General features: G+C 49.4%; 1 protein-coding gene across 1 annotated transcript; it reads right to left on the bottom strand.

Annotated features, from left to right (window-relative positions):
- Nucleotides 1-1092: 1092 nt before the first annotated feature.
- LOC144739477 (legumain-like) lies at nucleotides 1093-12041 on the bottom strand. The gene is made up of 13 exons (XM_078622425.1): nucleotides 11897-12041; nucleotides 11125-11222; nucleotides 10809-10890; nucleotides 8886-8971; nucleotides 8336-8411; nucleotides 7847-7909; nucleotides 7347-7413; nucleotides 6051-6169; nucleotides 4754-4843; nucleotides 3965-4192; nucleotides 3417-3593; nucleotides 2898-2965; nucleotides 1093-1324 (listed from the first exon to the last, which is right to left on the bottom strand). The coding sequence occupies exons 1-13, from the start codon at nucleotides 12038-12040 to the stop codon at nucleotides 1282-1284; spliced, it is 1341 nt and encodes a 446-aa protein (XP_078478551.1). The 5' UTR covers nucleotide 12041; the 3' UTR covers nucleotides 1093-1281.
- Between the last annotated feature and the right edge of the window lie 15939 nt (nucleotides 12042-27980).

Consider the following 27980-nt stretch of genomic DNA (forward strand, 5'->3'; position numbering starts at 1 on the left):
CCAGTGGCATCTACATCTGTAGAACGTAAAGAACCAGTGGCATCTACATCGACAGGAGATTATACGACTTTTAAAACCATTCTCCGTGTTTAGTGTACATGCCGTACAACGTTTGGAATTGACACGATTAAAGTTGGACTTACGAACAGACCACTGGAACCTAACTCATTCGTAAGTAGAGGAGTGCCTGTATTGGTTCTGGTAATTATAAACTCAGAATGGACAAAGCGTGTGGGTCCCTCACAGTGACAGGCCCTTGGGTTGCTAAGCTACAGCCATCAGCTCTGTAATCCGAGATGCGGGGACCTATTGGGGGAATCACTGCCCTTAGCCAATATACCTTTGAGTGGCAACGATATTGCAACTTTGAGTTAACCTTACCATCTTTCTTTCATTTCATTGACAATGATTGTACATGTCAGCTCTTTGTCAAGCTGCATCTGCGTGAAGGTCTCCTGACGCCATATCAGTAAGAGGGGTTGTTTTACCGCGGTGCACCCACACGCTGCTTCATGCACGTTCGTGAATGTTTGTGAGTTGGGAGTGAGAGAGGCCGAGAATGGTTTAGAGCTCAGAGGTGGCCGGGTGGTTCAGAGGTCAGAGCGCTGAGCTGTATGTATGTGTGTTGAACTTCTTTCGCACCGTATGTAGCCAACCGTGCTCAATCAGAGGAGGTGGCACGGTGGATAAACTGAATTGGAATCCGGGCAGACGCCTGTAATTAAACTGGGGTCTCAAGTGGAGTGGATTGATGATCTCAGCCCGATCACCTCTGTCTGCATGAACAAAATCACTAAAGGTTGGGTTTTCACCTTGGCTAAATTTCAATTCTAAGAAATAAAAAAATGTATAAAAGGCAACTTAAGAGGGTTTTTTCCAAGGTTCTGTGAAAAGCTCTTGCTGACATCCTCGTTGCCACTGCTCTGTGAGATTTGTGCGAAGGTGATTTGTCCCACGAAGTGGCACAGAGAGCACAAAAATAGTGATATATTTTAAAAGTATCTACAGCAGTACCAGAGTCAATAGTGGCCTCCACGCAAGTGCATACGATGGAACGCTGCGGTCATACGCTCAAGTACAACGAACACATCCTCAAATCTAATTTTTTATTGATAATGTTTAAAAAAAATACACTTGCAAATTACAAAACAATCACGTTGCGCTCATTTCGTCAGTGTAGTAATGAGGGCGGTGTGCACTTTATTTTTCTTCGGACACGTGGTGGTGCTGCTGCTGCTGCTGCCGCCGCTTGCGGCGACTCTGGCACGGAGGGCGACGTCGCTAGGCCACAGCGTTGCACACCTTGTCCATGGCCCGCAGCATGCTGCAGAGGGGCAGACAAGAACGACACGTTCATTCTCCTCGACTTCTGTGCCCCCCCCCCCCATGAAACACACACCGAGTCATACTTTACAAACCACCACCCCGCTGCCAACTATGTTCACATCTTCATCAAAACATTAAGGTCCATTAAACGCCAAGTACTGTGGGAGTTGAAATGGAATCAGAGAAAATATGGCAGATTAAGGACGTCATTCTAACCGTGATAGAACAGTAAGGTTGGCTTGGGCAGGATGTGATTAAATGCGTGTTAAAATTGTAAGTAAAATTATTACTTAAACCAACAATGATTCTGGTTATGGGGTGGAAAATGAAGCAGTCATTTTTAAAATGTTAATTAAAGTTGTGACACTTTCTGGGGGGCTCGTCCGCGATATGAAATGTCAGAGCCTGAATTAATATTTGAAAAGTGGTCGGATTGGAAGCAACCGAGAGTATGTCTGCTGAGGAGATGGAGAAATGACGTCAGCTCGCATGCAGCCGCTATGTGGAATGTCACATTGCAGGTTCATGAAATATGATGATGATGATGATGGCTCGGGGGAAGACTCCATCCAGCAGTGGATTATTAAAGGCTGATAATGATGTGAACCCAAAGGTGTGAATCAGTAAATTTTGCCCTTCGCATTCCCTCTCATCTCGAACCTGCTGTGAAAGACTGGGCGAATGGTTGCAGCAACACCACTCATGGTGTGGAGATGATTTCTTTAAAACGATGAATCCTACCGCGTAAGTGTTTGTGGTTGTGCTGTACAGTTGTCCGTGGCGTTCTCGACTAGTAACGCGCGTTGTTCGTCACAATGTCAGACGTTTCGCTCCGCGTGCTGGGAGCTTCTTCATGGAACTGAACCGCAACCGAGCAGCTCAATGAAGGGAGAAAGTGAGCTACTCATTCCACTTCCTCAATTAGCACATGGAGCGAAACGTCGGCCATCGAACTCCATGCGGTGTGACGTGCGAGCACTCCAGAGGGCTGTGCGATAGCCTCATGGAGTCCAGTGGCAGATCCACGGGCCGTTGCGGGGGGGAGCAACTGGGGCAGTCGTTCCACCCGCGCACCCCTTGAGACCCAAACAAATGACATTGCAGTGATGTTTACCAGGAACAGAAACGCACTACGTTCATATATAATGCGTGCCCCTATTTAAAACGCCTTACATTTCAGGACAGCCCTCCACCCCTTCGTTTGGGAAATGTCCAGATCCACCACCTCTGTTGGAGTCTCACGCATGGATCACGCTGGAGTCTCGTGCACGTACAGGCAGACTGACTCTTTACTTGATACAGCAATTGTGCTGTGACGGTTCCACCTGAAGACGGAAGCTTGTGTTGCCTCCGAAACGTCGTGATTTATTATTTTATTTCAATAATTTATAATATTTTATTATTTATTTTTATTATTTACTTTTTTACCTACGTGACTTTACCGAAAAAACCTAAGTGTATGAATTCTTGCAGTCACGAAAGCTGCAAATCTAGACTGGGTAACCCTTCGGCCAAACATCGAACGCTGATTTCCTCTTCACGCGGATCCGTGATTTGCCCCCTTCACTCACCTGGCGAGGGGGATGCGCTCTTCGCACATGCCCAGCAAGGTGTAGACGTAGCGCAGGGCGTGCTCGTACTGCGCGCCACAAGGAGGGGTTTCATCGCAGGCGCTGTTAATCTCAAGCGACTTCGCATCGCGCACGGGAAGTAGATGAACAAGTCAACGTCGCTGTGCTGCAGCGCTACAAATGAATCGCAAAGCTGCAGCAATCCCTTGCCAACCAAGTTTAGCCACATCCGCCGTATTTATGTATCCACGGCTGTCCCTCGGCATACCACTTTGCTAACCGCGTGGGTATGGAGTTTTGTGTCTCCTAGGGTTGATACATTTTGAGTTGCACTGTGAATTGTTTGACATGGTGTCCGACGTTTCACTCCGCTCGCCGTGGGAAACAAACATCGCGTCGGAGGGAAATAACCATCGCAGCGGCCTCCCGCCATGCTCTGCATCGTTTGCCTTTCTGACCCGCCCCGACTGCCACCTGTGAGTGAGAGAGAGCTTCACGGCTCACGGGACGTCTCCGTACCAGCGGCGTGTTCCAGTTGAAGCAGCGCGTCTTGAAGTGGCGCGTGGCGGCGCGGTAGCACGCGTGCTGCGTGAGACGCGGCCGCGGGGAGCCGCTGAGCACGGCGCTCGCCTGCTCCGCCGTGGCGGTCGACAGCTCCACGATGAGCTCCACCGACTCGCGGATCAGACGCCTCGCCTGCACAACGACGGACGTCAGCTGCTCCCCCTCCCCCACCACCACCAACCACCACCACCCCGCTCCGGTCGCTCACCCACCACTCAACACACACTCATCTCACACTTTCCTCCCCTTACCAATGTAGGCGCATTGGTCGGCGAGTAGGTCCGTATGCAAGTGAGTGGGTAGGCGTTCAGGGGACACAGCTGGAGCGCGCGTGCGTGTGTGTGTGTGCACGTGTGTGTGTGTGTGCACGTGTGTGTGTGCACGTGTGTGTGTGTGCACGTGTGTATGTGCACGTGTGTGTGCGCGTGATGTGTGTGCACGTGTGTGTGTGCACGTGCGTGTGTGTGCCGTGTGCGTGTGCGCGCGTGCGTGTGCGACCGGACCTGCATCTGCGCGTCGATCTCTTGCAGCAGCCGCGTCTGCTGCGCGTCGCCGTCGGCGTGCTGCTGCAGCTGCTGCAGCCTGCGCGAGAGCGTGGCGAGCACCACGTCGGGGCTGGCCACGGCGTCGCGAGGCGGCCACGTGCCGCCCGCCGCCGCCGGGGGCAGCGCACGCGGCGAGCGCTGCTGCTTCTGTCCCTGGAACTCGATGAGCATCAGCTTGGAGATGGACTGTGACGTCGGGGTCACGTGGGGGGTGAGGGGCGGGGCGATAGACAAAGAAGCACGTGTCGCTACTTGGGGGTTGCCGTCGTTGTTTTTTTCGCGCTTGCGCATCGGCATGGAAATCTTTGCGCGGAAACAGCGACGATTGTCGGATTGCGGCTGCCTGTAACGGGTTGGATTCTTCTTTCTCGTCTCGTGGCGTGCTGTGTTTGTGTCTGTTGACCCAATTTCATCCCGATTTTGCTTTCAGCCGCGTCAAAGTGATGAAATGAAGAGTCCACCGACAACTCTCGCCGATAGGCTTGCACAAAGTCGACAGTTTCAACAACAGGATTTTGGCATTTTGCACGCAATCAAACATTCCATTACAACTTTCCCACCAACAGCATCGGCGCTCTCGCGGATTTCGATGCAAGTCTAAATTGAAAACGAATTTCTTTAGAACTTATTTTTTGCTTTTAGTTTGTCCTTCCCCCGCACCTGCGATGGGCACGGTTGGCTACGTACGGTACAAATCTGGACTCTTCCCTGGTCTTACTTATCGGGGGAGGCAACTCGGCGCCGTACCTTGTCACCGAACTCCATGACGTGGCTGGTGTTGGTGTTCTTCTTCACGACCTCGTACTGCTCGTTCAGATTCACTTTGGTCAGGTCCGCCTGCAAGGCACCATCGTCATCGTTAATCACCACCATCATTGTATCATCAGTATATTATATTTTTCTTTAAAAAAATTGCAGATATTGTTTTCGTGGCATTAAAGTTTTCCCTTTTTTATTTAGCAGCCAGTGACCCTTCAAAATGAACTTGTTTTAGTGGGTTCGCATATTGTTTCAAATTAGTCTAATATCACCATCAACACAACAATAGCAATACGTACACGGCAGTGAACGTATGTATGGGGGTATTGTACGTATATACTCCAATACCTCGAGGGTTTTGGCAATCACGTGAGTTTTCAGGAACCTAACCCCCGCGAATGGCAAGGGAATGCTGTCTGTTGAACTTTTTGCGCACCTCCGATGAGCCAACCGCGCCAATCGGAGGTGCGGGGGTCGGTTAGCGAGCTGCGTAATAAAACCCGGCGACCCGAGTTCGTTTCTGTGTACCGGTCCTGGGGATCCCCTAAGTCGACTAAGCCTCAAATGAGTACCTGGTGTGGTCGTAAACATCGCCACTAGGGAGACAAAGGCGGTCGGACGTGGTGCTGGCCACCCACTCCCTCGTGTGCCGTGCTTGCCTTCATAGGTGCTACTCGCTAACAGCACTTTACCCTGCAGCCTGTCAAGGCTACAACGGGGAAGTGGGTGGTGAGTGGGATGAGTGGGTGGTGAGTGGGGTGAGTGGCTGGTGAGCGGGGTGAGTGGGTGGTGAGTGGGTGGTGAGTGGGATGAGTGGGTGGTGAGTGGGATGAGTGAATAGTTAGTGGGATGAGTGGGTGGTGAGTGGATGGTGAGTGGGATGAGTGGGTGGTGAGTGGGGTGAGTGGGTGGTGAGTGGGTGGTGAGTGGGATGAGTGGGTGGTGAGTGGGATGAGTGAATAGTTAGTGGGATGAGTGGGTGGTGAGTGGATGGTGAGTGGGATGAGTGGGTGGTGAGCGGGGTGAGTGGGTGGTGAGCGAGATGAGTGGGTGGTGAGTGGGGTGAGTGGGTGGTGAGTGGGATTAGTGGGTGGTGAGTGAGATGAGTAGGTGGTGAGTGAGATGAGTGGGTGGTGAGCGAGATGAGTGGGTGGTGAGCGGGGTGAGTGGGTGGTGAGCGGGGTGAGTTGGTGGTGAGCGAGATGAGTGGGTGGTGAGCGAGATGAGTGGGTGGTGAGCGGGGTGAGTGGGTGGTGAGCGGGGTGAGTGGGTGGTGAGCGGGAACCTGGTCACTGTGCTCCATCCAGTTGACGCTGTACACGTCTCCCAGGTAGGTCTGCCTCTCGTCGTCGTAGTAGCAGGCGTACGACGACTCCTCGCTATTGGCAGCGGTCGTGGCGTAGACTGCGGTGGGACGTGGGTGAGAACATTTGTACCGTTTCGTTTCCTAATTTAGTTTCATTTTGCCAGGTAAGGCACCACTCAGCTGTACAGCCCCTTTTTTCAGAAGCGGCCTGGCCATCACAAATGAAAGCTCAACCAAGTGGCTTCTCGTCACGTGGAAATTTGTCGCAGCCAAATATTCTAAACGCGCGTTCATTCTAAATGTGGAGGGGGAAAAACCGGAGGAGCCGGGAGAAGAATCCACGTGACCACGGGGAGAGAGACACGCAAACTCCAAGTGTACAGCAGGCGTCAGGGTCGATCGCCCGACCTCCTGCATACCAGGCGAGGTAGTTAACATCTCCTAGTCACCGTCATCTGCCATCACAGCCAAATTCGATTTGTAACTGCAACACAGTGAATAACCAACAATCCCTTCGCTCGTGATAATGAACGAGGATATCGGTGCCTCTGAGAATCTGTGGGTTTCTCTGCGGGTCTGTGTGCCTCAGTATACGGCCTCTCTGCGTCTCCGCACGCCTGCAGTTTGCGCCGGCCCATGAGAGGGCCCCACGCGCCTGTAGATGAAGGGATTCGGCGATCCCACGAGGGATTTATCTCCGGGCTTCAATCGTCCATTGGGCAGCGCTGTGTCTCTGGCTCTCTCCGTGTGAGGGTATCCACGCGAGCTTATACTCAGTTGCCTTTGACAAACGCCGAATAATAGTTTCAACGCGCTCACTCCCGTGGCGAGAGAACGACTCAGAGGTGCGAGGAACCAAACGAGCGGGAAGGCAGCGACACGGTGAGACGGAAGCACCCTGGGAAAGCCCAGGCGTGCGAGGGGGAAACGCTCTATATCCGAGTGTTCTTCATTGCACTGGCGGCCCCCGACAATGCACAAAGAGTGACAACACCCCCCGTCATCATCGTCATCATCGTGCTGCTGTCAACCCCACAATGGTTCCAAATAGTGTAGCGGCCCTCACGCTGGTGATGTCTAATCGGCGACAGTGGCTGCCCCGCTGAAAATGAGTGAAGACCACTGCCCTATCCCATTCAGACGGAACCGGGGGAGGTCGGCGTGTTTGTTCTACCGCGTTCTCCTGGTGGGCCAGGGTACGACACCTCCTCGATGCGCACGGGACGAGAATTTTTCAACGATTGTGAACGAGGGGGAGGTGTTCGTGGCGGTCACCATTGATGTTGGCGGGGAGGTTCTCCATCATGGATCCGGACTCGCACGCCTCGATGTAAATCACCATCTGCAGCAGGGGACACGTCGGCCTCGTCACGACACCGAGCAGAGCCTCACGCCCCCGCGTGACTTCCCACAGCCGTGCTGTGCTCGCAGTCTGATGCGTTTGTTTCTAGGTTCAAGCAGCTACCAGACACGCAGACATTCAGTTCCCGAAGAAGCTGCCAGCACGCGGGGCGAAACGTCGGACAACGTGCCGAACAACGCGCAGTGCGACCAGATAACGCGCCAAATACTCCCGTTGACAGTTTAAATGAATGCAGCGATAATGAGTTTAGATAAATGTAATCATTCAAAATGTCTTATTATAATCTGTATCTTCTATATGTTATGATAGCCCCTTCTACAGAAGGGTCATCGCCTATTATGTATTTCCCATTTTAAGGTCGCAAAATACGTTAAACGTAGAGTTGTAAAACACAGTTGTGTGCAAGGCTCACCTTGGAGTACATCTTGTTGTCGTACATGTACTGGATCGTCTTGTTCAGGTCGTCCACACTCAGCTGATGGAGACGGTGGGGAGAATCGCCGTTAGGAACTATCTGAGCGGCCGTGCATCACCAACATCACGGCGGGACACACGCAACATCACGGCGGGACGCCACACGCAACAGTCGCTCGGCTCGCGGAATGGGTTCGCTGTCGTGTTCATCATGAATGGAAGCACGACCCTGAGAACCAGCGAGTGTCAGCCAGGCGAGCAGATGGACATGTGGGCAGGTGGACATGTGAGAGATTGGGAGCATGGAGGACAGGATGGGACAGAGTAAGAGATGATCTACCAGTAGCTTCTAACCATCGACACTCAGCCATCAAGGGGCATCCGAGCTGATGACTCCATACAAACGCAACGTGCGTGACAGGACAGAGTCGCCGCCGCCGTGAAGCGGCGTGCAACCATTCGACGCGCTCTTCATCGATGACGCTACCTCGTCGCTGGGGAAGGCGATGATTCCCGGAGCTCCGTGGTCGGTGAAATACACGAACACGTGGTCGTTGGGGCCACTGCGGGCGACATGAAAAAAAATTAATGCGGATTCACAATTTGTGTATACAACGAATGTGTCCTGTGTCCGTGTGGGGAGCGGTGGTGCAGCGGTTAGCGCGCACCGTGATACGAACCCTGCGACCCGAGTTCGATTCCCGTTCACGGTCACCACGAACACCAGTGACGATTATCTTAACCGGTCCAGGGCCTCCCCTATGTCAACTCAGCCTCAAATGAGTACCGGGTGCAGTGTGTAAGCATCGCCACTATGGAGACGAAGGCAGCCGGGAGTGGTGCTGCCCACCCACCCCCTGGCGTGCCGTGCCGGCCTTAATCGTTGCTCACTAACAGCACTTGCCCAAAGGTCTGTTAAGGCTATACGGGGGAGATTTGTCTTTGTGGCTAAGTCAAAATGTGTGTGCGTGTCTGCAGAAAACGAAGACATCTCAACGCATCGTCCATCACGTGAAGAGCGGGCGCTGTGCACTCGCCTCTTGAGCACCTTGCCAGAGCCCTTGCCCTGCACACCCGCCTCGTCCCCTTTCAGCACCGACAGGAACACCTGGGGAGTGACGTTCTGCGCGAGCGCAACGCGGCCAAGCCAGGGTAAGGAACAGCAGCAGCGCTCAGCGGACAATCCAGAGATCAGCGGCCAGGCAGGGTTGCTGGATTTCAACAGAACTCGTTCAGAAACAACGATTATTGAAATTGGTCAAACAGCCCATGAGGCAGGACTGTCCTGAAACATTGTTCTGTACCGATACATGTTTTTTCGTTTCCACAATTTCATGCCGGTTGTGCTATGGGCATCCCGCCACCAGACGAACACAGTGCAGTGCAGCCAGCCCTTGGCGCCGGAGAGCGGCTCACGGACGTGGATATCACAGAGCTACCACTGATCACCTTCAAGTGACCTTTGGTCCACACAGAGTAGAAGGCGGCGCTCCTTACTTGCTCGGCAAATTGTTGCTAATGTAACATTTATTTGTGGAGTGATGGTGCTGTGGTTAGCACACCGCGCTGCGAACCCGGCGATCTGAGTTCGATTCCTAGCCATGGCTGATGTCGGTGGCGAGTGATATCTGAAGCGGTCTTGGGCTTCCCCCCTTCACCCACCGGCACTGACCAGCGTGGAGAAGTATGGTCAACAGCACTGAGGATGACCCTGGGAAGTGGATATCTCAAGAGCTACTTCTGAGATCACCTTCAAGTGACCTCTGGCCCACACAAAGTAGAAGCAGCACTTTCTCCATCCACTCTGCATATGAGAGCAATGGTTACTTCCTGTGCCTGCCCTTGAAATGTTGTTCCAAAGTGATAATAAATGGTCCACTTCTCAGAGGAGAGGCAATGTTGCCTGCAGAGGCTGTGTTGTTATTTATTACCTGTGCCAGCCGTGACAGTCATTGATGGAACGCGCTGCAGCAGCGGGAGGTTAGGCGCTCGCCGTAGGCAGAATTGACCTTAAATTTTAATGTGGCGATCCCTGTTTAATAAGCGAACAAGGCCAAGCGAGGCCAGGCGAGTAAGAGTTTATAAATATCTTTCGCGCGCGGCTGCTCTGTGTGGGACATTGGGGCAGTACTCTACTGAACATTTGCTTTAATTGTTTTTGTTATTTAATGTATGTTTATTTATATATGTGTATAAAATCCAGTTAAACCCAAATGTTGAGGTAAAACACGAACAAAAACAAGTGGCTAATTTTTCTCAGGCTTGGCATTTAAAATCAATTCGAATCAAATCAAAATATCGGGTGCTCGGTCTCATTGTCTCCAGCGAGCGAGACATTTGGGAATCTCCCAACGGGCGGTTCTAACCCCTCACGTGAGACGAGCGGGAAGCAAGCTTATCCCAGCCCTGGTCAACAACAAGACACCATTCCAAGGCAACGATTTACATAGGAACTGTTACTACGCTTGTTTACCCGGGAGATCCTCACCGAGTCTCATGACACTTTTGCAGGAGGGTCCTGCCAAAGTTTTCTCAGTAGGGGGCAACGATTTTGCCGTGCAGATTGCAATCGGGTGATTTGCGTGTCATTTTTCAAATTTGGCTAAATGTGCACCATGTAAGGCGTACGGCACAGCGATGCTGTTGAGGGCACAATAGCTGAGAGGCGATAACGTTTCTCGAGCGAGGCTAAGAGCGAGACTAAGAGCGAGGCTAAGAGCGAGGGCACAAACTTGGGGAAAGAGATGACGGGGGGTGGGAATTCCAAAGTGGAGCAGTGCGAAGAAAGAGCAATTTGAGAAGTTGTTTTGACCTTGAGTGTGGTGGCCGACAACACAATGTGGATAACCAGACGGTCCATTCTGTGTTGTGTGGGCCTTGACAATAGATAACTAACAGCGCTTTCTATAACAAATTATAGCATGGACAGCCAGAGGTATATACAGAACAAAAGCACTCACTTCTCCAATGTAGTCCTTGGGAACTCCACTGTAAACATCAGGCCCCTTGGGCTTATTGATGATGATGCCCTTGGTTGGATTTCTGTGGAGAGGGTGGGGTGGGTAGAATATGGTGGAGGGTACGTGGGTTAGCGACAGAAAGGGTAGGAGAGATGAAAGGGCAAGGTGTGAGTGGGTGGTGGAGCTGGGGTTGTGAAGGTGATGGCAGCAGCAGTTGTAGCCCTGGTGTCAATCGGGGTTGATGAGTGTTGGCGACAATGAGATTCGGTGTCCGCGAGTGGCTGTTGAGTCAGCGCGCGCCGGGGTTGTCACTCACTCGTCGCTGTCCGCGATGTCGTCGTACATCATGACGATGACCCTCTCGTCGGGCACTCCTGCCTTGTGCACGATCTGGTACGCGTGGCACGCGTCCGCCTGGCGCGACACAGAGACAATGGCAGACGGTGAGGGCCTGAGAGCGGCGGCTCAACTCGCAAGCGCGGCGAGTCTGAGCCTGGCACGCGGACGGGCGGCCGGCTGGTAAAGCTGTGGCATGAAGTGCCAATAGTCACCTAGCCACGTCTCTACTATTATTATTATTGTTGCACAAAGTAGGAAGAGGCTCATAATGTACGTGTAAGATCCAACTACGTATGATGCAACCAGGCTCGACCCAGAAACCAATCAAACCAGCAAAGATCATCACTTAATGTGGACACTGATGAAGAGGATCGAACAACAGCTCTGAAGGAAGTAAATAAACAGAGAGAAATTTGCGTGCTCGCAAGCGTGCTGGGAGACAGAAGGGAACACGCGCATTGGAGAGCGTACGCAGGTGAAGAGACGAAGTTTCAACGATGAAGAAAAGTGACTGGGCTTGGGCAGGACGCGTGACAGCTAGAAGGGACGACGGCCCATGGGCGAGAACAAGGCTGCCTGGCGGCAGCCAAAGGGAGAGAAAAAAAACTACAAAAAGAGAGTTCCCAAGATGACGTCCACCGTGGAGATGGAGCGACGAGATTGGCTCGTGCGTAGACGCTTGAGTGGATTGTTACGTCACAGGCCTGAAGGGGCCCTGGCACTGGGCTACGTTGCAGAGAGGAGGCTACCTGGTGGCGGTAGTTGTAGTAGCCGTTGGAGCCGGCCACCAGCACGACCCACGTGTCGGCTCCATCCTCTGGCATCCGGAAGGTGAATGCGTGGACACCCGCGCCCAGCAGAGCCACCGCAGCCAGCAGCAGCGTGCACTTCATGTTGCTCTGCGCTCAACACAAACGCCGCGACGCGGAGTCGCTTTCATAACGATTCCAATTGCATCACAGACACTGCCCTGGTACGTTCAATGTGTTCACGTGAGAAAACAAAACCACTTTATGAAACTAAAACAGAAAACGTAGGTTTGTACCCACGTCCAATCTGAATCGTACGACCTCCAAATCTGACAAGTTACTTCCTTAGACAACTCATGGGCCAAGGAGAGCCCACCGCTGATGTACGTGCCAGTGAGGTGGACCTGTGCAGTGCGTAGCCTCACCTGTGTCTGTTCTCAAAGGAGCTGGAATGGATTGCCGGCACCTGGCGTATAAATATGAGAGCAAAGCTGCTGACACAATGACGGACCTTGAACTCATGGTGAGGCTGTGGGGGGATAGAAGCGAACTCAAACCACCCACGCGGCTCAAATATTCACTGTGTAACCGACGACAGTAAAGCAACAAGTCAGATGAGCATTGAGGCAGTGATCATTGTATTTTTACAGCCATGAAGCTCTTTTTCACAGATGTCCAGTATAGGGTCAGGTCAGAAGAAGTTGAACATACAGACATTCCTATAGTGGAGAGGAGCCCAACCACATGACAACCACCGTCGACTTACCTTCATAGTGGTACTCAATTTATCGACCCCAGAGACATGATGAGCTCATTCAACGCCTCAACCAGGATTTGAACTTACGACCTTCTCGCTTGCGAGTCTCTCGCTCTGCCGCTGAACCACGGGGCCGCATTCCAAGCGCAGTAAATATCCCTGATGTGAAACAGTCTGAGTGGGTCGTGGCAATCCCCTAGTGATTGCTTTTTTTATGTTCTAATGAAGGCAGCTTTATAATGTAGTTGCTTCTTTTGAGTCCAGTGTATTTTGATAATGGAAAACTATCGATGTTTCACGTTGCTGTCCCGTGGGGGAAATGAAATACATCACCGTGGAAGGGGAAACGGCAATTCATCAAAGGCCTCATTTATCCGGGTTTCACTTGCAAAAAAACAATGTCTAAATGTGCTCTCACCTGCTCACGTATTTCATTTGTTCAAAAGATGACGCTAATTATACACAGTGGTATACTTTATAACATTGCTTTCTTTGCTCATTTACATTTTATTGTTACACATCATTCATAGGTAACGTCTAGTTTTTTCCGACTTCGGAGTAAATAACTGATCACAGTTCTGGGCTGATAACAAATGGAATGTCAGAGTATATTGCGCATTTCATTAAGTGCAGCTAAACACACCTCATAAGTGGCTACTCAAGAAGATCCCGTGGCCGTGGTTGCACGAGTCGGCCTTGGAGGCTTTGCGAGGTTTTCATCCAGGAGTGGATTGACCATGGCTGACGAGAAAGTATTGGTGGGTTTAAGATCCTATGGCACCATTAGCAAAGAGTAGATCTGGAAAATCCAACCCAGACGAATTGCCTGCAAGCGCTTTCCCTTAAACTATATATATATATATATAACGTGGCATCTTGAGAATCCCATTGAGCATTAATAAATGTAAGTGAGCAATGGATTGATGAAGATCTCACCGTTCGGTGTGTGTGTGTGCTCTATCCACAGTTTCTGAACCTGGAAGAAGACATTGACACCATGGCCCCCGTAAAACATCACACACAAACACGACCACGTTCCTCCTGCCTTGATCATTCAGCACTGACCATCGTGGTGAAGTATGGTCATATAACCACCATGACCCCCACACGGCACGGGGAGGGCTTTATTAGCAGTGGATTGATAGAGATCTCAACATTAGACGATATGCGTTTCATTGACATCACAACAGATTCACCCATAATGGTATGTGCCAGGTCACAATTTATTATTTTACTTGTAATACGAATGCGTTTAGTTAGTAATACAGTTTTCTTTGATTATTGAAGGGTTTGTATGTTACTCAATGATGACATAAAGCTAACTATGCCAATATAAAAACTTAACCACAAAATGTTTCAAATATAATTATAATCTGGGCACCATGGTATAAAGTGCAGTCTCCACTCGATCTCTTCTGCAGAAGGGCTTGGGACATCACCAATTATATCTATTTCATTTTAAGGCAGTGTTATTGAAAAAAATACGTGTTGAGTGTTTTGTTCTTGTCGTTGTTGTTTGTGCTGCTATTACACAACTGCCAGCGCAGCAGCAGCAGCATCGCCAGGTAATGAGTGTTAGACACACTGCGCTCTACACCCACGTGCTCCAGCCCACGCGGACGCTCTCAGGACGCACGCGCACTACGTGACCAGCAATGCCCTGCCTGTGTACCTCGGAGGCAGCCAGGGGAGGCTGGCAGGCGGATTCATGGGAACATCCGAGAGGTTGCCACCATTGCGAACCTCGCCGAGGTGGGCATAGAACTGCGGGACCACGGCTCGTTTGTCGTGACCACGTGCGCTCTGGTTTTGTCTCACCTCGTCGAGATTCATCGTCGCGCAAACATCTCGTCCTGAGGTTGAGAACCAGCGGGACATCCTAGTCTCAATTCAAGACTTGACCTGAACTAATGGACAGCACTGGCTACATTCTGGATATATGTTTACATAACAAAAGCTTTAATTGGTTAACATTTATTGCGGCACTTACATCCTGTGCTTCTAAGTATAACACAGTACTATTATTGTAGCTGGGTCATTGCCTACAGTGTCTCGTCCATTAATATTAGTAGAGTAAGATTAGATCCCACATTCTCTGCTTCGGTTCGGGTCTTAAACTCCTTCTACAAACCAAACCCGGACATGTTTCTCAGTCAACACGAGGCCGATCACAACTCAGTCCGCCCACGTCTATGAAAACTGCAGTTTACTGCATTGAAGTTCAACACCGTGCAGTTAACAGATCTCGATGCAAATCAATTCCTGCCACCGAACACATGCCAGATTGTCTGCATCACACTCAGACAGGTGACACCCCTGGCCTTGTGCACCGCTGGCCTCCTTGTCACTCAAGTCCCACGGAAGCACGTGATCGGGCACGTGCCCTGCCATGACTTCGGTCCAAAGTGCATCTAAGGTCACGCGCGTGACCAGAGGCACGGATATCACCAAGACGCGTTCGTCGACACACATTTATATTTAATTACCAAATCGCCATAGGCTGTGGGCATCAGTGGGCAGTGCAGCAAAATTCACAGCTGTACTGTACTTCTATGCTGCCAGGTTCCTCCCACCCTGATCAATCAGCACTGATCATCGTGGTGAAATATATGGTTATATAACGACCATGACCCATACGGCATGGGGAGGGCTTCATCCAGCAGTGGATTGGCAGAGGGCTCAATATTAACTTACATGTGGTTCACATATCATGACAACAGGTCCACCCATAATGCAATGTGCCGGTAACATCTCATAATTGTACTTATAATACAAATACGTGTATTGAGTAATACGTTTGATAATTAATTGAAGGGGTTGTTACCTAATAGCTACTAATAGGTAACTATTCATATGCAAATGTAGAACTGTTCTTTAGAAAACGTGTTTCATTTAATTATTATCTCTGCACTATGGGGTAAGTGCAGTCTCCAACTCTTATCTACTCGATCTGTCTGGCTTCTCTGTCATGCAGAAGGCCCATTGCCCGGAACATCAGCAAATATATATTCGTATCATTTTCGAGGAGTGTTATTGACAAACGTTTTGAGCGTTTTATTTGTGCACGACTGCAAACGCAGCAGCATCACCAGCTCATTCGCGTGTATAACGGTTGTGTTTCAAAATGCTGTACTGTATTGATGTTTGCGACTGCAGTGTGCGCGTGTCTATATATCTACTGTCAGAGGTCATCGATCCGCTGCTTCAGTCTGAAAGACTGAAGCAGCAGGCACTCTCACACCAGGGATCTGCAACCAAAACAATGAGACGTTTTATTTTTCGAATTCGGGAAAACAATTCAATATTCCAATAGCCACAGTGCCACGTGAACACGAGGCGATGGTCCTGAAAACACAACGTCGCCAAGCGGTCCTCAAAGAGCCACCGCATCCGCAGGTCTGCTGACCTCTGCCCATGGCGAACTGCACTTCCCATGGTCAGCAGTCGGCAAACACAAAACAACAAGAGTCAATTTGTTTTTCCAATTTCAAGTCACCGCAGGTTGACGATCCCCGTCTCAGACTGCAGCAGCATGCTCAGCTGCCTTTGTGTCAACGCTGCTGATGTGTACACACACACAGAGAGCGCCCCAGGTACTGCTCTACTACATATTCAAGAACGAGTTAACCTGTTCCTACGCAGATTCCCCGATGGTGAGCACTTGGTGACGTTATTTGAGAAGCTGTGGCCATCGTTTAATGTTTTGCTTGGCCCGTGGCCTCAGGGAGCACGTGGTTCGTCTCGTGAAGCCCGCACGAACCCCCCGTAATCCTTTGTACGTTTATTGTTGCATGGGTGAGCCATGAAGAGTGCAACAAAAACAAGAAGCACGCCGCGTCACACCTGGTGTTTCATTAAAGCAGCACGGGATCTTTACAGTCGACAGCCAGTGCGTGATGTGTGCACAAGAATGTCACGTTGACAATTTACTCATGTATGTTGCCAAGCCGTCGAGAGACCTGTCCTCCACTTAATTTCCAGTCCAGCTTTGAGTGGATACCAATTAAATGCGAGCCCAATTATCCCCCCCCCTCTCCCGCCCCTTCACTCAGCCCTGCCACGCCGAACTCGGGATGCTGCTGCTGCTGCTGTTCGCGGATTTTGTGTCCCCCTCCGTTTTGTGATCGGCGCTTTCTACCCAGACCCAGCTCATTTTGAGTTACATGCTTGGTGTTGAAGCCTGTATGTAAAGAAGAAGGCAGGGCAATAACTTGTCTCTTGTTTGGTCGTCTATTGAACGGGAGATATTTGGCTCAAACTCCATCCATCCTGTCCGATCTTGAGCTTTCTTGATTTCTCTACGTGGCCCGGTCTCTCTCCTTCCTTCAAGTGTCATCGTCCTTCTCTGCCTCTTAGCTTCTTTCCGAACATCCTTCCAGATCTTCCCTCGTCAAGCTTCCATCTGTGAGAAGGTGCCGCATCCACATTTTTCTCCTGTTTTGGAGTTTTTCCAATTAGACTTCAGTGGATTTTAGAACTTTGTAACAAAATGTGAGTGGGTATGACTGTAAGGGTCTGCAAATGTCATCCCCGAGTTAATAAGTTAGTCAGAGTGCGTTAGGTTTTACCGTATTTATGAAGCTCCACGTGATTATCGTGGCCAAAACATGGCCCAAAATCCACCCAGCAAAAGACTCCTCTACATGTCGGCACAGTAGAGGACATGTATGACGTCGTTGTTGGCAGTGCCATACCGTGGCACTCTGAAGCACACAGTCAGGACTATTGTTAGTGTTTTTGTGGAGCCTAAGAATTGGTGATCTGTTAGACATCATTTATTTCAGAGACCATCGTGGAGAGAGTTGCCGTCATCGAGTTCGGATGTGATGAAGACGAGCATGAGGGTCTCACCGATCGGGGTATGGAAATGGTGGATCTGGGATATACCTCAGTTCTGGGTGTACGTCGGACAATCGGTGGCTAAATGTTAACTTCCTCACCTGGTATACAGGAATTCGCAGGTTCGATCCCGACCCTGACGCCTTTATATTTGAGTTTACGTGTTCTCCCCGTGCGTTTCGAGTATTTGGCTGCTATACATTTCCACATGATAAGCCACTTCGTTGAGCGATCATTTGTAGCCAGGTCGCTTGTGAAAAAGAGCTCCATAGCTCAGTAGGCCTTGCCTGGTAAAATAAAAAAAACGTTTTGTTTAAATATAAAATTGGGCAAGATGTTTGGGTTTGGATTGGGCAAATCGTAGACAACTGTGGGGGGGTGGGGTTCAGGGCATTGTACGAGTTGTCGAGGGATATGTTGAACAGGGCGCTTGGGTTTGGTGAGAAGGAAGACAACTGTGTTGGAATAGTAAGATGTGACAGGCAGAACACAACCTCGATATGAATAATGACCACACTTATCTGCACATAAGTATAATATTGAAGCGGCACAATTATTTATATTATCCTTGCTTATCTGTGGAATCGCTGTCCAGAAGTCGTCTCCTGGAAGTGCTAAACCTGTTCGATTATCTGTGCTCATCCAGAACTAGGGATCATTGGAAGCAGTCTCCAGGAAGCTCCACATATATCCGAGCATCCATGATTTGTAACTTATTTGGTGATACTACATTGTCACTGGTGCATAAGCACATATAACAACAAAAACTCAACACGTTCGTCAATAACAATGTGGCCTTGAAATGAAACATGTATATTAGGCGACATTGTGGCAATGACCCTTCTTCAATAGACAGTGACCAGAAAGAGAGAATAGACACGAGTTGTAGACTGCACTTTACACCATGGAGCTTGATGAGAATGCATTTTAACTTACATCGATTTATATAGCGCGTTAGTCTAAGGCGCTTACATTGACATATGAAGAGTTACCCATTAGTAGCACGCGTAAATAGAAAGCTGCGTTGATTAAAGGTGCACCTCTGCAGTTGCCTGCTCATGCCACTGCTGGCAGAAGGGCCTCCATCAGAGAGAGAGAGAGAGCGCTCGAGAGAGCCTCTCTGGAGGGTATTTGGCCTTCTCTTCCACAGTGATGAAACGTCTGTGAAGATGCAGGATGAGAATGCCCACATTATCCCGCGTGGAGATTAAAACAAAACCATGCCCATTTCAGCTCACTTGCCAGGAGACTGAACCAGTGGCTCCTGGAGTGCAAGTCCGCTGTGCTAACATTGCAAAACGGCAGCATACCCTGCACCGTAGTGTACATACGTAGATCAATACACTAATCCGTGTGATGTGTCCTGCTTGAAATAGCTGTGAGCCTATGACATTTAAATGAAGGCCTGGTAGATCGATGAAAACTTCCATTACACAATGCATCCATGATTAGAACGTGAACAAGGATGTATGCAGGACTACGGCGCGTGGCAGCGCCGTGAAAACCCATAACTGTGAATGCAGAAACACCGTGCAGCACCTAAATCGTGATGCCGTGGCAGGGACGCATCACTTGTGCCCATTGGGACAGGACGCGGTCCGTGTGGAGCACTGGGACTTTCCCGCCATCCTATCTCGCAAGACGACACGGCATGCCGCTCGCGTGTGAACACTGCGTACGCATTGCCAGATGGCGGGGGAATTCTGAACACTGCAGACACGCGGCTAAATCGTAACAAGGAGCAGATGAAACAATGGTGCAGGCTTCTTAAATCCATCCTGCCGGTGTCCACCAAGCAGTATAAATTGAGAGCATTAGAGTCAAAAGGCAGGTCACATGATGTGGGCTAAATTGTGGGCACTCCCAGCTCGTCCGAGATGCCAGGCCGGTGTGAAAGTGGAGACCGAGAAACCCTCTCGATGGGCTTCTCCTCAGAGCTCCCTCGAGTGGGCAGACTTTCGCCAGCATTAACGTGAGCAATCAATTTGCAGGGATGCGGCTTACCCTTGTGTGTGTGTATCTATATGCTGCATACATTATATACAGCTTCTGTGGGCAAGTGGCCACGTGTCCCTCTCTGCCTGAGATGGGATGCGGGTTATTTAAATATCAGCAGTGTGGGATGAACGACGCCTCTTCTAATGGGGATGAGGGGTCCTGCCGGTTGACCTTTCAATTCTTGAAATGCACGCGGAGAGAAGCGCTGCTGGGCAGTCGTAGCAGCAGCAGCAGCAGCATCACATCAATCATCCCAGCCCGGTGTCTCCTTTTTCTGCAGCAAATGCAGCATTACTGTGGAAGAAAACACGTGTCTCGGTTTCGCTATCACGCACACACACACACAGGTCTCCTATTCAGCACTTGCCGTTCATCACCATCAGCCATGATCAATCCACTGCTGGACTAGGATCTCCCCAAGGCGCTGCTTTCTCTCAAAGTTTGGGGATGTCACAAAGACAAAGATCGTCCATATGTCCTTAACAGACTGTTGGGACAAGAGCTGTTAGCGAGCACCTATTAAAGGCCGGCACGGCACACACGAGGGGGTGGGTGGCTAATATCAAGCCCGACCGTCTTTGTCTCCCAGCGCACCAGGTACTTACTTGAGGCTGAGTCGGCCTAGGGGAGGGCCACGACCGGTTCAGATACTCGTCACTGGTCTTGTCCGTGAGCGGTAATCGAACTCAGGTCGCCAGGTTCATAGCGCAGCACCATAACCACTACACTACCGCTCCCCACAATGTGACCATCCACCTAGCACCGAAACACGAGCAGATTTCATCGCTCCATCTCCCCAGTGGAGGTCCTCAGACATGTCAATTGTGATGGAGTGATTGCCATTCTGTCACTTCTGTTAGCAAGTAGTTAATACATCTGGAAAGACTTGGCATGGCACATGAAGAGATCATGTGGCCAGAACTTCTGACGATGCTCTCTCACCTGTAGCTCTACATTGTGCTTATTAACCCAAAGGCCCAGATCAGGTTTAGATGCCACTTTGACATGGGCAGGAATCAAACACAGATATCCTGTAGTGTAGCATGATTTGATAACCGCTACACTGTCACGCCCGCCTCCATCACAATTATTTATCACTTGCATTCATCATAATCAAGTCACCAAAACGATAAAGCGTACACTTTAACACTTAAAAATAGAAACTAAGCGGTGTTCAAAAAAATGATTTTAATGAAATAAATCCGAAATATGGCAGGTTGTACAAATATCAATCTATCAAAAAAAATCAAATAATCAGGTATACACTGGGATTGTTTCTCGACAAAGATCCCACACTATTACCTTCATAAACTGTTGTGCACGTGCTGTTAGGAAGCGCCGCTGAATGACAACACAACACGCACAAGGGTTGGTGTGGCCGGCCCCACGACTGGGCCAGATTTTGTCCCAGCAGCGCTGATGTCGACTTACACACGGCACCAGGTACTCATTTACTTTGGGCTGAGTCGACCTAAGGGAGGGAGGAGCAGTTCAACATTTTCTCCCGATTGGGAATCTAACGCGACAACCACATAATAACACTATGAGACCTCCTTTTTTGCGTCATCTGGTCCAACACCAATGGAGACTAGGCTCTAAGAAAGCTGTCTCGGTTGTGGACCAATCAACTTTCAGGACAGTGCATATCAGTATCATTATCAAAGTTGTTTCTTTTTGTTTGCATTTTGACTGCTTGTGTTGTGGTTATTGCAAACATGATGCCTTGTATAAATGTGTCAGTTTTTGTACCAGTTGAAAGGGTAAAAACCTATCACTATAACCACATAATAACCCTGGCGTGCACTCCACAGATTGTGGTAACAAGACGCTCACCCACATGTCACCGTGTGTCTCTAAAGTTCAAGGTCAAAGATCCTGACACAGCTTCCAGGCTCGGAGTGCATCTCACCCGGGCCAGCCCCGTCAGCCCGTGGAGACCCATGTATGTGTGTGACAACCCACGCATGAATCACCCAGCTCATCCAGACCACCACGTCAACCCCCAGAGGGATGTGTTCGACCAGGAGGTTCTCAGCACACCGCCCTGGACGTTACAAGACCACTACGCATGCGAAAGGCGACATCAATGTCGGGATGTCTGCTCGCCTGGCTATTACTGGACTGTGTCCATGCATCTTGGATGTCCCGAATGTTTTATGCTGGGTTCAGCATCGATTGAAAACACTGTACGGTTTGTGTAAAGAATGGATTTGTGTTTTGAGGATCAAATGCTTTATCGCAGTTGACTGTATATAAACTAGCGTTGAAAATGTGGACTTTTGAAACTCCAATGCCATACAGTGCTCGGCTTTGTTGATGTTTTGTTACCGTCACTGTTAACCTCATGAGATAAAGAACCGGTTATCGATTCACCGCACAGAGGGAGACGTCTATGGGGTCAACTTGAACGGCTTTCTCTTCACAATCGGCTTGCACAGACCTCACGCCGCCGTGCGGTTTGTACGCCGGTGCGTGCCGCACTCAAGTGAGTGCATCCATGACTGAAACTCAACTTCGAAGCGGTTACCGGTTCGTTACTTTCATTCACCGGTGATAGGTGCTGAAAACGGTTACCGGTTCACCGACTGTATCTAACCCTAGCGCAGCACACGCACCGTGAATACCGCACTAGACATGCGCTATGCACGGCTGGTTATTAAGTAAACATTGATAGTACAGTACGTAAGATGTAAAGATATTTGTAGTTAAAGTATAAGATATTTGTGGTTAAAGAATGCAGCACAGTCTAATAAAGCATCACACTGCACGTGCACGCTGTATGTTGAACTTCTTTCGCACCGTACGTCGCCCACCGTGCTAATTGGAGGTGTGGGGGAAGGACACCAAAATAAACACACTTTTTAATCAGTCCTAAAGGAATGAGTTTGTCAACGTAGACGACGACGATTTAAAAGTGCACAGCTCCAGTGGCTTTGCAGAGCGTTCCAGACGGCCGCAGCGGCGACGTGGTGAGGCGCCGTGTCCTTGTGTCACTACGAACACCCGCCCTGAGTGACGCACGTTAGTTACAGTGGTGAACACATCGAGGGCAGCGGGAGTTTGAATGTTTATCGTGGCGAGTTGAACTCGCAGGGGGCTATCGCCAGCAGCGTCACCCGTAAGATCGCCTAAATATATAAATGTGTCGTTAAACCCGCCACCACCCGACACAGCCGATTAGTAGCAGGGTTCGTCACGGATACAGAAGGTGCCAGAGGGTTGCTAATTCAGTGAAGCGGCGTCGTGTTGGAGAGAAAGTCGACAACATCCACGACGCGAAGGCCCCCCGCGGCTTCGTAGCGGCGAGTCGATGGCGGAACCCGGAGACTCCACGCGCTTGAGCCGGAACTAAAAATGCGGCGAGCGCGGGGAGTTGCAGCCCGGAGTGGTCGAGTGACGGACCGCCTCGCCGAGCACGGTCAGTGTCTCACTCACTCAGTGTCTCAGTGTCTCAGTCAGGCACTCAGTGTCTCAGTCAGTGTCTCAGTTTCTCAGGCAGTCTCTGGTCTCTCAGTCAGTCACCCACTCACTCAGTCAGTCTCTCAGTCAGTCTCTCAGTGTCTCAGTCTTTCAGTCAGTGTCTCAGGCAGTCTCTGGTCTCTCAGTCAGTCACCCACTCACTCAGTCAGTCTCTCAGTCAGTCTCTCAGTGTCTCAGTCAGTCTCTTAGTCTCTCAGTGTCTCAGTCAGTCTCTCAGTCAGTGTCTCAGTGTCTCAGTCTCTCAGTCAGTGTCTCTTTAGTGTCTCAGTGTCTCAGTCAGTGTCTCAGTGTCTCAGTCAGTGTCTCAGTTTCTTAGGCAGTCTCTGGTCTCTCAGTCACCCACTCACTCAGTCAGTCTCTCAGTGTCTCAGTCTTTCAGTCAGTGTCTCAGTTTCTCAGGCAGTCTCTGGTCTCTCAGTCAGTCACCCACTCACTCAGTCAGTCTCTCAGTCAGTCTCTCAGTGTCTCAGTCTTTCAGTCAGTGTCTCAGTGTCTCAGTCAGTCTCTCAGTCAGTGTCTCAGTGTCTCAGTCTCTCAGTCAGTGTCTCTTTAGTGTCTCAGTGTCTCAGTCAGTCTCTCAGTCTCTCAGTGTCTCAGTCTCTCAGTCAGTCAGTCTCTCAGTCAGTCTCTCAGTCACTCACTCAGTCCGTCTCTCAGTCAGTCAGTCTCTCAGTCAGTCTCTCAGTCAGTCTCATATCAGTCTCTCAGTCAGTCAGTCTCTCACTCAGTCTCTCATATCAGTCTCTCAGTCACTCACTCAGTCAGTCTCTCAGTCAGTCTCTCAGTCAGTCAGTCTCTCAGTCAGTCTCTCAGTCAGTGTCTCAGTCTCTCAGTCAGTCTCTCATCTCAGTCTCTCAGTCAGTCTCTCATATCAGTCTCTCAGTCAGTGTCTCAGTCACTCAGTAAGTCTCTCAGTCAGTCTCTTATCTCAGTCTCTCAGTCAGTCTCTCGTCTCAGTCTCTCGTCTCTGTCTCTCTTCTTGTGATCCCCATTGCACTCTCTAAAACTTACTATTGTTAAAGGTGTATTTTACAGGGAGGAACAATGTTCCACACTGCCCACCAGGGATTATTTAGCTGTCTGTCTGATTGTCTGTCTGTCTGTCGTGCATAAATAAATATATAATGCACACAGCTCTTTGATTGGTGGAGACCTTACAAACAGCTCTTTGATTGGTTGAGACCTAGTGCCGGGTACGGAGAGGGGAGGTGCCTAAGGGAGGAGGGTCAGGGGAGGGGCCTAAGGAAGGGGGGAGTCAGGAGAGGGGCCTGAGGGGGGGGGGGGTTCAGGGGAGGGGCCTGAGGGGGGGGGTCAGCGGAGGGGCCTGAGGGAGGGGGGTCAGGGGAGGGGCCTAAGGATATGGGGGGGGGGTGCTCAGGGGAGGGGCCTAACAGAAGGGGGGTCAGGGGAGGGGCCTAAGGGAAGGGGGGTCAGGGGAGGGGCCTGAGGATATGGGGGGGGGGGGGGGGTCAGGGGAGGGGCCTAAGGGGGGAGGTGCCTAAGGGAGGGGGGGGCGATAGTTCAGGGGGCTGTCTGCCTGGCTACCTAAAGTTATCTTGTATACATACAGGTAGGAACAACAGGTTCCACACTGCCCACCAGGGATTATGTGTCTGTCTGTCGTGCACGAATGCGCTGTCCAACCAAGTTCCTACCTGCCCACTCCGAAGGAACGTGTTAAACAGAGATGAATATGCTAAGGGAACACATTTTTACGAGTCAATTAAGTGTGGATCACATGACCACCCTATATGATACTCTACTACGGTGCTAAATAAATATACTTAAAATAATTGTATTGGCGTTACCATACATAATGTTTAGGGAAGTTTTACGAGTATCTCATGGTACGGTATATGGTGTGGTCATTGTGACCAGGCATGTAATGATTGACTGACTGACTACCTTTCAATTCAGATGACAATGCAGGGCCGTTATTGAAATATTATCACCTGAGAGTTCACGTAGATTGTAGAATGTTTGGTGGCTGCACCTTTCGCTGGAAACGATCACACACAACATTTAGGAATCCAACAACATTTCCGCTTGCATGCGTGAGTCGACGCCACGTGTCATGAGTGTCAAGATATAATTCAAGAATCGGGCGTGTGACGTTTCGTGCGTTATCGTCGCTGTGGCAAATGTTTGAGTGTTAGTGGTAACAACGTTGCGTTCGCATTCCATTTATAGACGTCTTGTTATAACGATACCAGTCATGAAATCACATATTTAGCACGCTCTTACAAGGGGTGACATCACAGATTTTAACACTGACACTTTACAGTTCAGAATCCGAATATTTTCACGAGAGGAATCTGATGAGCCGTGCAGGTATTTTAACAGATGTCCAGGAGGTATCTTAGATTCTGTGGGAATGATCTGCAATCGAACTGGTTTCCTCGTCAATTGCCCCAGTGGCAAGCATACTGACAGCCAGGCCCATTGTCACATGATGCCACCCTGGACTTTAATCACGTCGGCGTATTCATTACAGTTCAGTCCCGTAATAGAAGCACATTCGTCAATTCATTTTTCAGTACTCGGTAAATGTAACATGATGTACTGAAATATTGGTCTTGGCTTGATCTTAGAACCTGATTTATGAACGTCATTTCTCATTTCCCAAACTCTTATAACACTGCTCGATTCAATACACGTTGTAACTCTTACTTATTACACATCTGATAGTGCTGTTACAGGCCGCGTAACGTTTTAAGCCTTTAGGCCTGTGCTGATTGGCTGTATTAAAAAAAAAATCTTCCTATCTTAATACGCAATGCTTTGCTACTAAATGTGTCATCCTCTGCGAATTTGAGCGCACCAGCCAATGCTTGAAATGCAGAGGAAGTCTCATTCATTAAAAAAAAAACCTCTATTTGAAATTGAGAACTTTGTGAAGGTCATGAGCTGCGTCACTTGTTATTAATGCATGATGGAATTATAGCCGGTGCACTCTCCTCTGTCACCCAACCCAGGAGATCAATATTGAATAGGTGTATCGCGTTGAAGGGCCGGTACACGCGTACACGTCATGATGCTCACATGCGAGTGTGACTGCAGGCCCTCCAGGTGCAAGGGAAGAAACAGGCTGGCACTACTCTCCAAGCAGATTTCTATCCAAACATTTACAAAACAAAATTTGTCCAACCACAGCCGGTGGGTTGCACTCAACCACTAGCGGCCCTTTCCAATTCCTGCTTCTTTAGCTTTTCATGACATGTGAAGGTGAACTGCTTGTTTATTTTGTGTTGCAGGTTAGGCGTTCACGGATATGGATGTTGGTGTTGCCATGCAGGGTTAGGGGCAGGGATCGGCACCCTGCGGCTATGGAGCCACATGCGGCTGTTTAAGGACTTGTTTAGTGACATTATTTATTAAGGAACACCATCTCGTATTCATACGCATTGCGGATTTTATTTTACTGAATTGGGAAAAAAGGTCTCTTGTTTTGGTTGCCGACCCCTGGGTTTGAGTAATGGCAGCATTGCCACCTTTTCCACTACCTAAACATATTTCTCGATTAACCGATGTATATCAGAACTGTGCAGTGCACTGTAATAAAGTTCACCAAAATGCTGGGACCAGATTTCGGTGCAAATCAATTCCTGCCAATCCGAACACAGATGCCCAATCCTGGACTGCCTCGGTCGAACCTGGGCAGGTGGCAACCCTCCTTAGTGGTTTTGGGGCTAGAGTTCAGGGTTATGGGTTAAGGCTAGGTAGGTGTTTAGCGTTAGAGATAAGGGTTTGGGTTTATGCTTAGGGATTGGGGTTATTTTCTTAAGCCCACGTGTGGGAACAGCAGTATCGGTCTCCTCACGTGTTAAAAACACTGCCAATACAAAACGTGGCCAACCACTCAAATGCATGTGATGTTGTGTAGAGTATGGCAACAATGCATAGGATGGTGTTACATTTGCATGAATTGTATATTATATTCTCCAAGCCCGATTATGAAAAATTATTATTTTTGTGACAGATGTTCTCAGTTTCGTCTAAAAGGAGTTATTATAGATGCGTCAGCATTGGTGTAGTGTGTGATAAACTCATCCAATCATTGTCCTGATTTACGTGACAATCATTTTGAAGCAGTTTCTTAATTTACAATCCTGTTGGCTTAGCAAGCGCGTTAACTGAGGTGGTAAACGTTTTCTCTTCTGTAAGACTTCATACCAATGCAACCCAAAACAATGTAGTAATTAATAAATATAAATAAATATTATGAGAAGAAAATATACACTTATGCAGTGATGCTGGTGGGGGGGGGGATTTAATTGTGGTGAAAATGTTAACGTCTTTGACTTTTGCTGAACTCGTGAAGAAATTTCGAGAGTATTTTTCGAGTGCATTTTGTGATTTATGCACGTGACAAAGCATTGCAGTTTCCCGGGGCTTGGAGAGGCAAGGAGTGATGTGCTAATGCGATGGGATGAGCGGTGTGCACTCTTAGACTGAGCTGGGCAAAGCTGGGCATTTGAATACGCGAGTCGATCCGCTTAACAAATTGTGGGATTGCTGTTGATGATTTTAAATGAAAGCGGCAGGCAAATGGGGCGAACTGGAAACATTGATTTCGTAGCAAATGTATTGCAACATTTTTGATTGGCACTTTTATAATTAACTGAAATAAATAACCGTTGCTACTTTGCACATTGAAAAAGCACACTCTCCAGTCCTGTGTAAAAAAATCGACACAAACACATCAAAAGCATGCTATTTCTTAAAATATAAACACTGTGGCTATTTTCAAATTAAGCACACGTTGAGATTTTGTTCCCTGAATGTGAAGTTGTATGTGTTGTTTTGATCCAACAACCTGACCATGAAGTGGATGGGTATCTCAGTTTCAGTCCATCGTGACAGCCTATGACCAAATCAACCTTAACACGCCCACTATGACAAGCTAAGCAGGCGTGAGCCTGGACAATGCATGGATGGGTACCCATCATGCACAAAAGACCGGCGCAGTAGGAATTGTGGGCAGTAGAAAACAGCACGGCAACTTCCACT

This window comes from Lampetra planeri, unplaced genomic scaffold (genome assembly GCF_965212315.1).
Source record: "Lampetra planeri unplaced genomic scaffold, kcLamPlan1.2.h2 scaffold_1520, whole genome shotgun sequence".
NCBI classification, from domain to species: domain Eukaryota; kingdom Metazoa; phylum Chordata; class Hyperoartia; order Petromyzontiformes; family Petromyzontidae; genus Lampetra; species Lampetra planeri.

What these genes read in the sequence shown, in the direction of transcription:
- LOC144739477 (XM_078622425.1), bottom strand. Translation starts at nt 12,040, where the DNA reads ATGAAGTGCACGCTGCTGCTGGCTGCGGTGGCTCTGCTGGGCGCGGGT. An exon ending in CCAAGGACTACATTGGAGAA is followed by an intron (nt 8,972 to 10,808) that starts GTGAGTGCTTTT and finishes GCGCTCGCGCAG; the next exon opens with AACGTCACTCCCCAGGTGTT. An exon ending in CCTCCCCGCCAACATCAATG is followed by an intron (nt 6,170 to 7,346) that starts GTGACCGCCACG and finishes GTCCCACCGCAG; the next exon opens with TCTACGCCACGACCGCTGCC.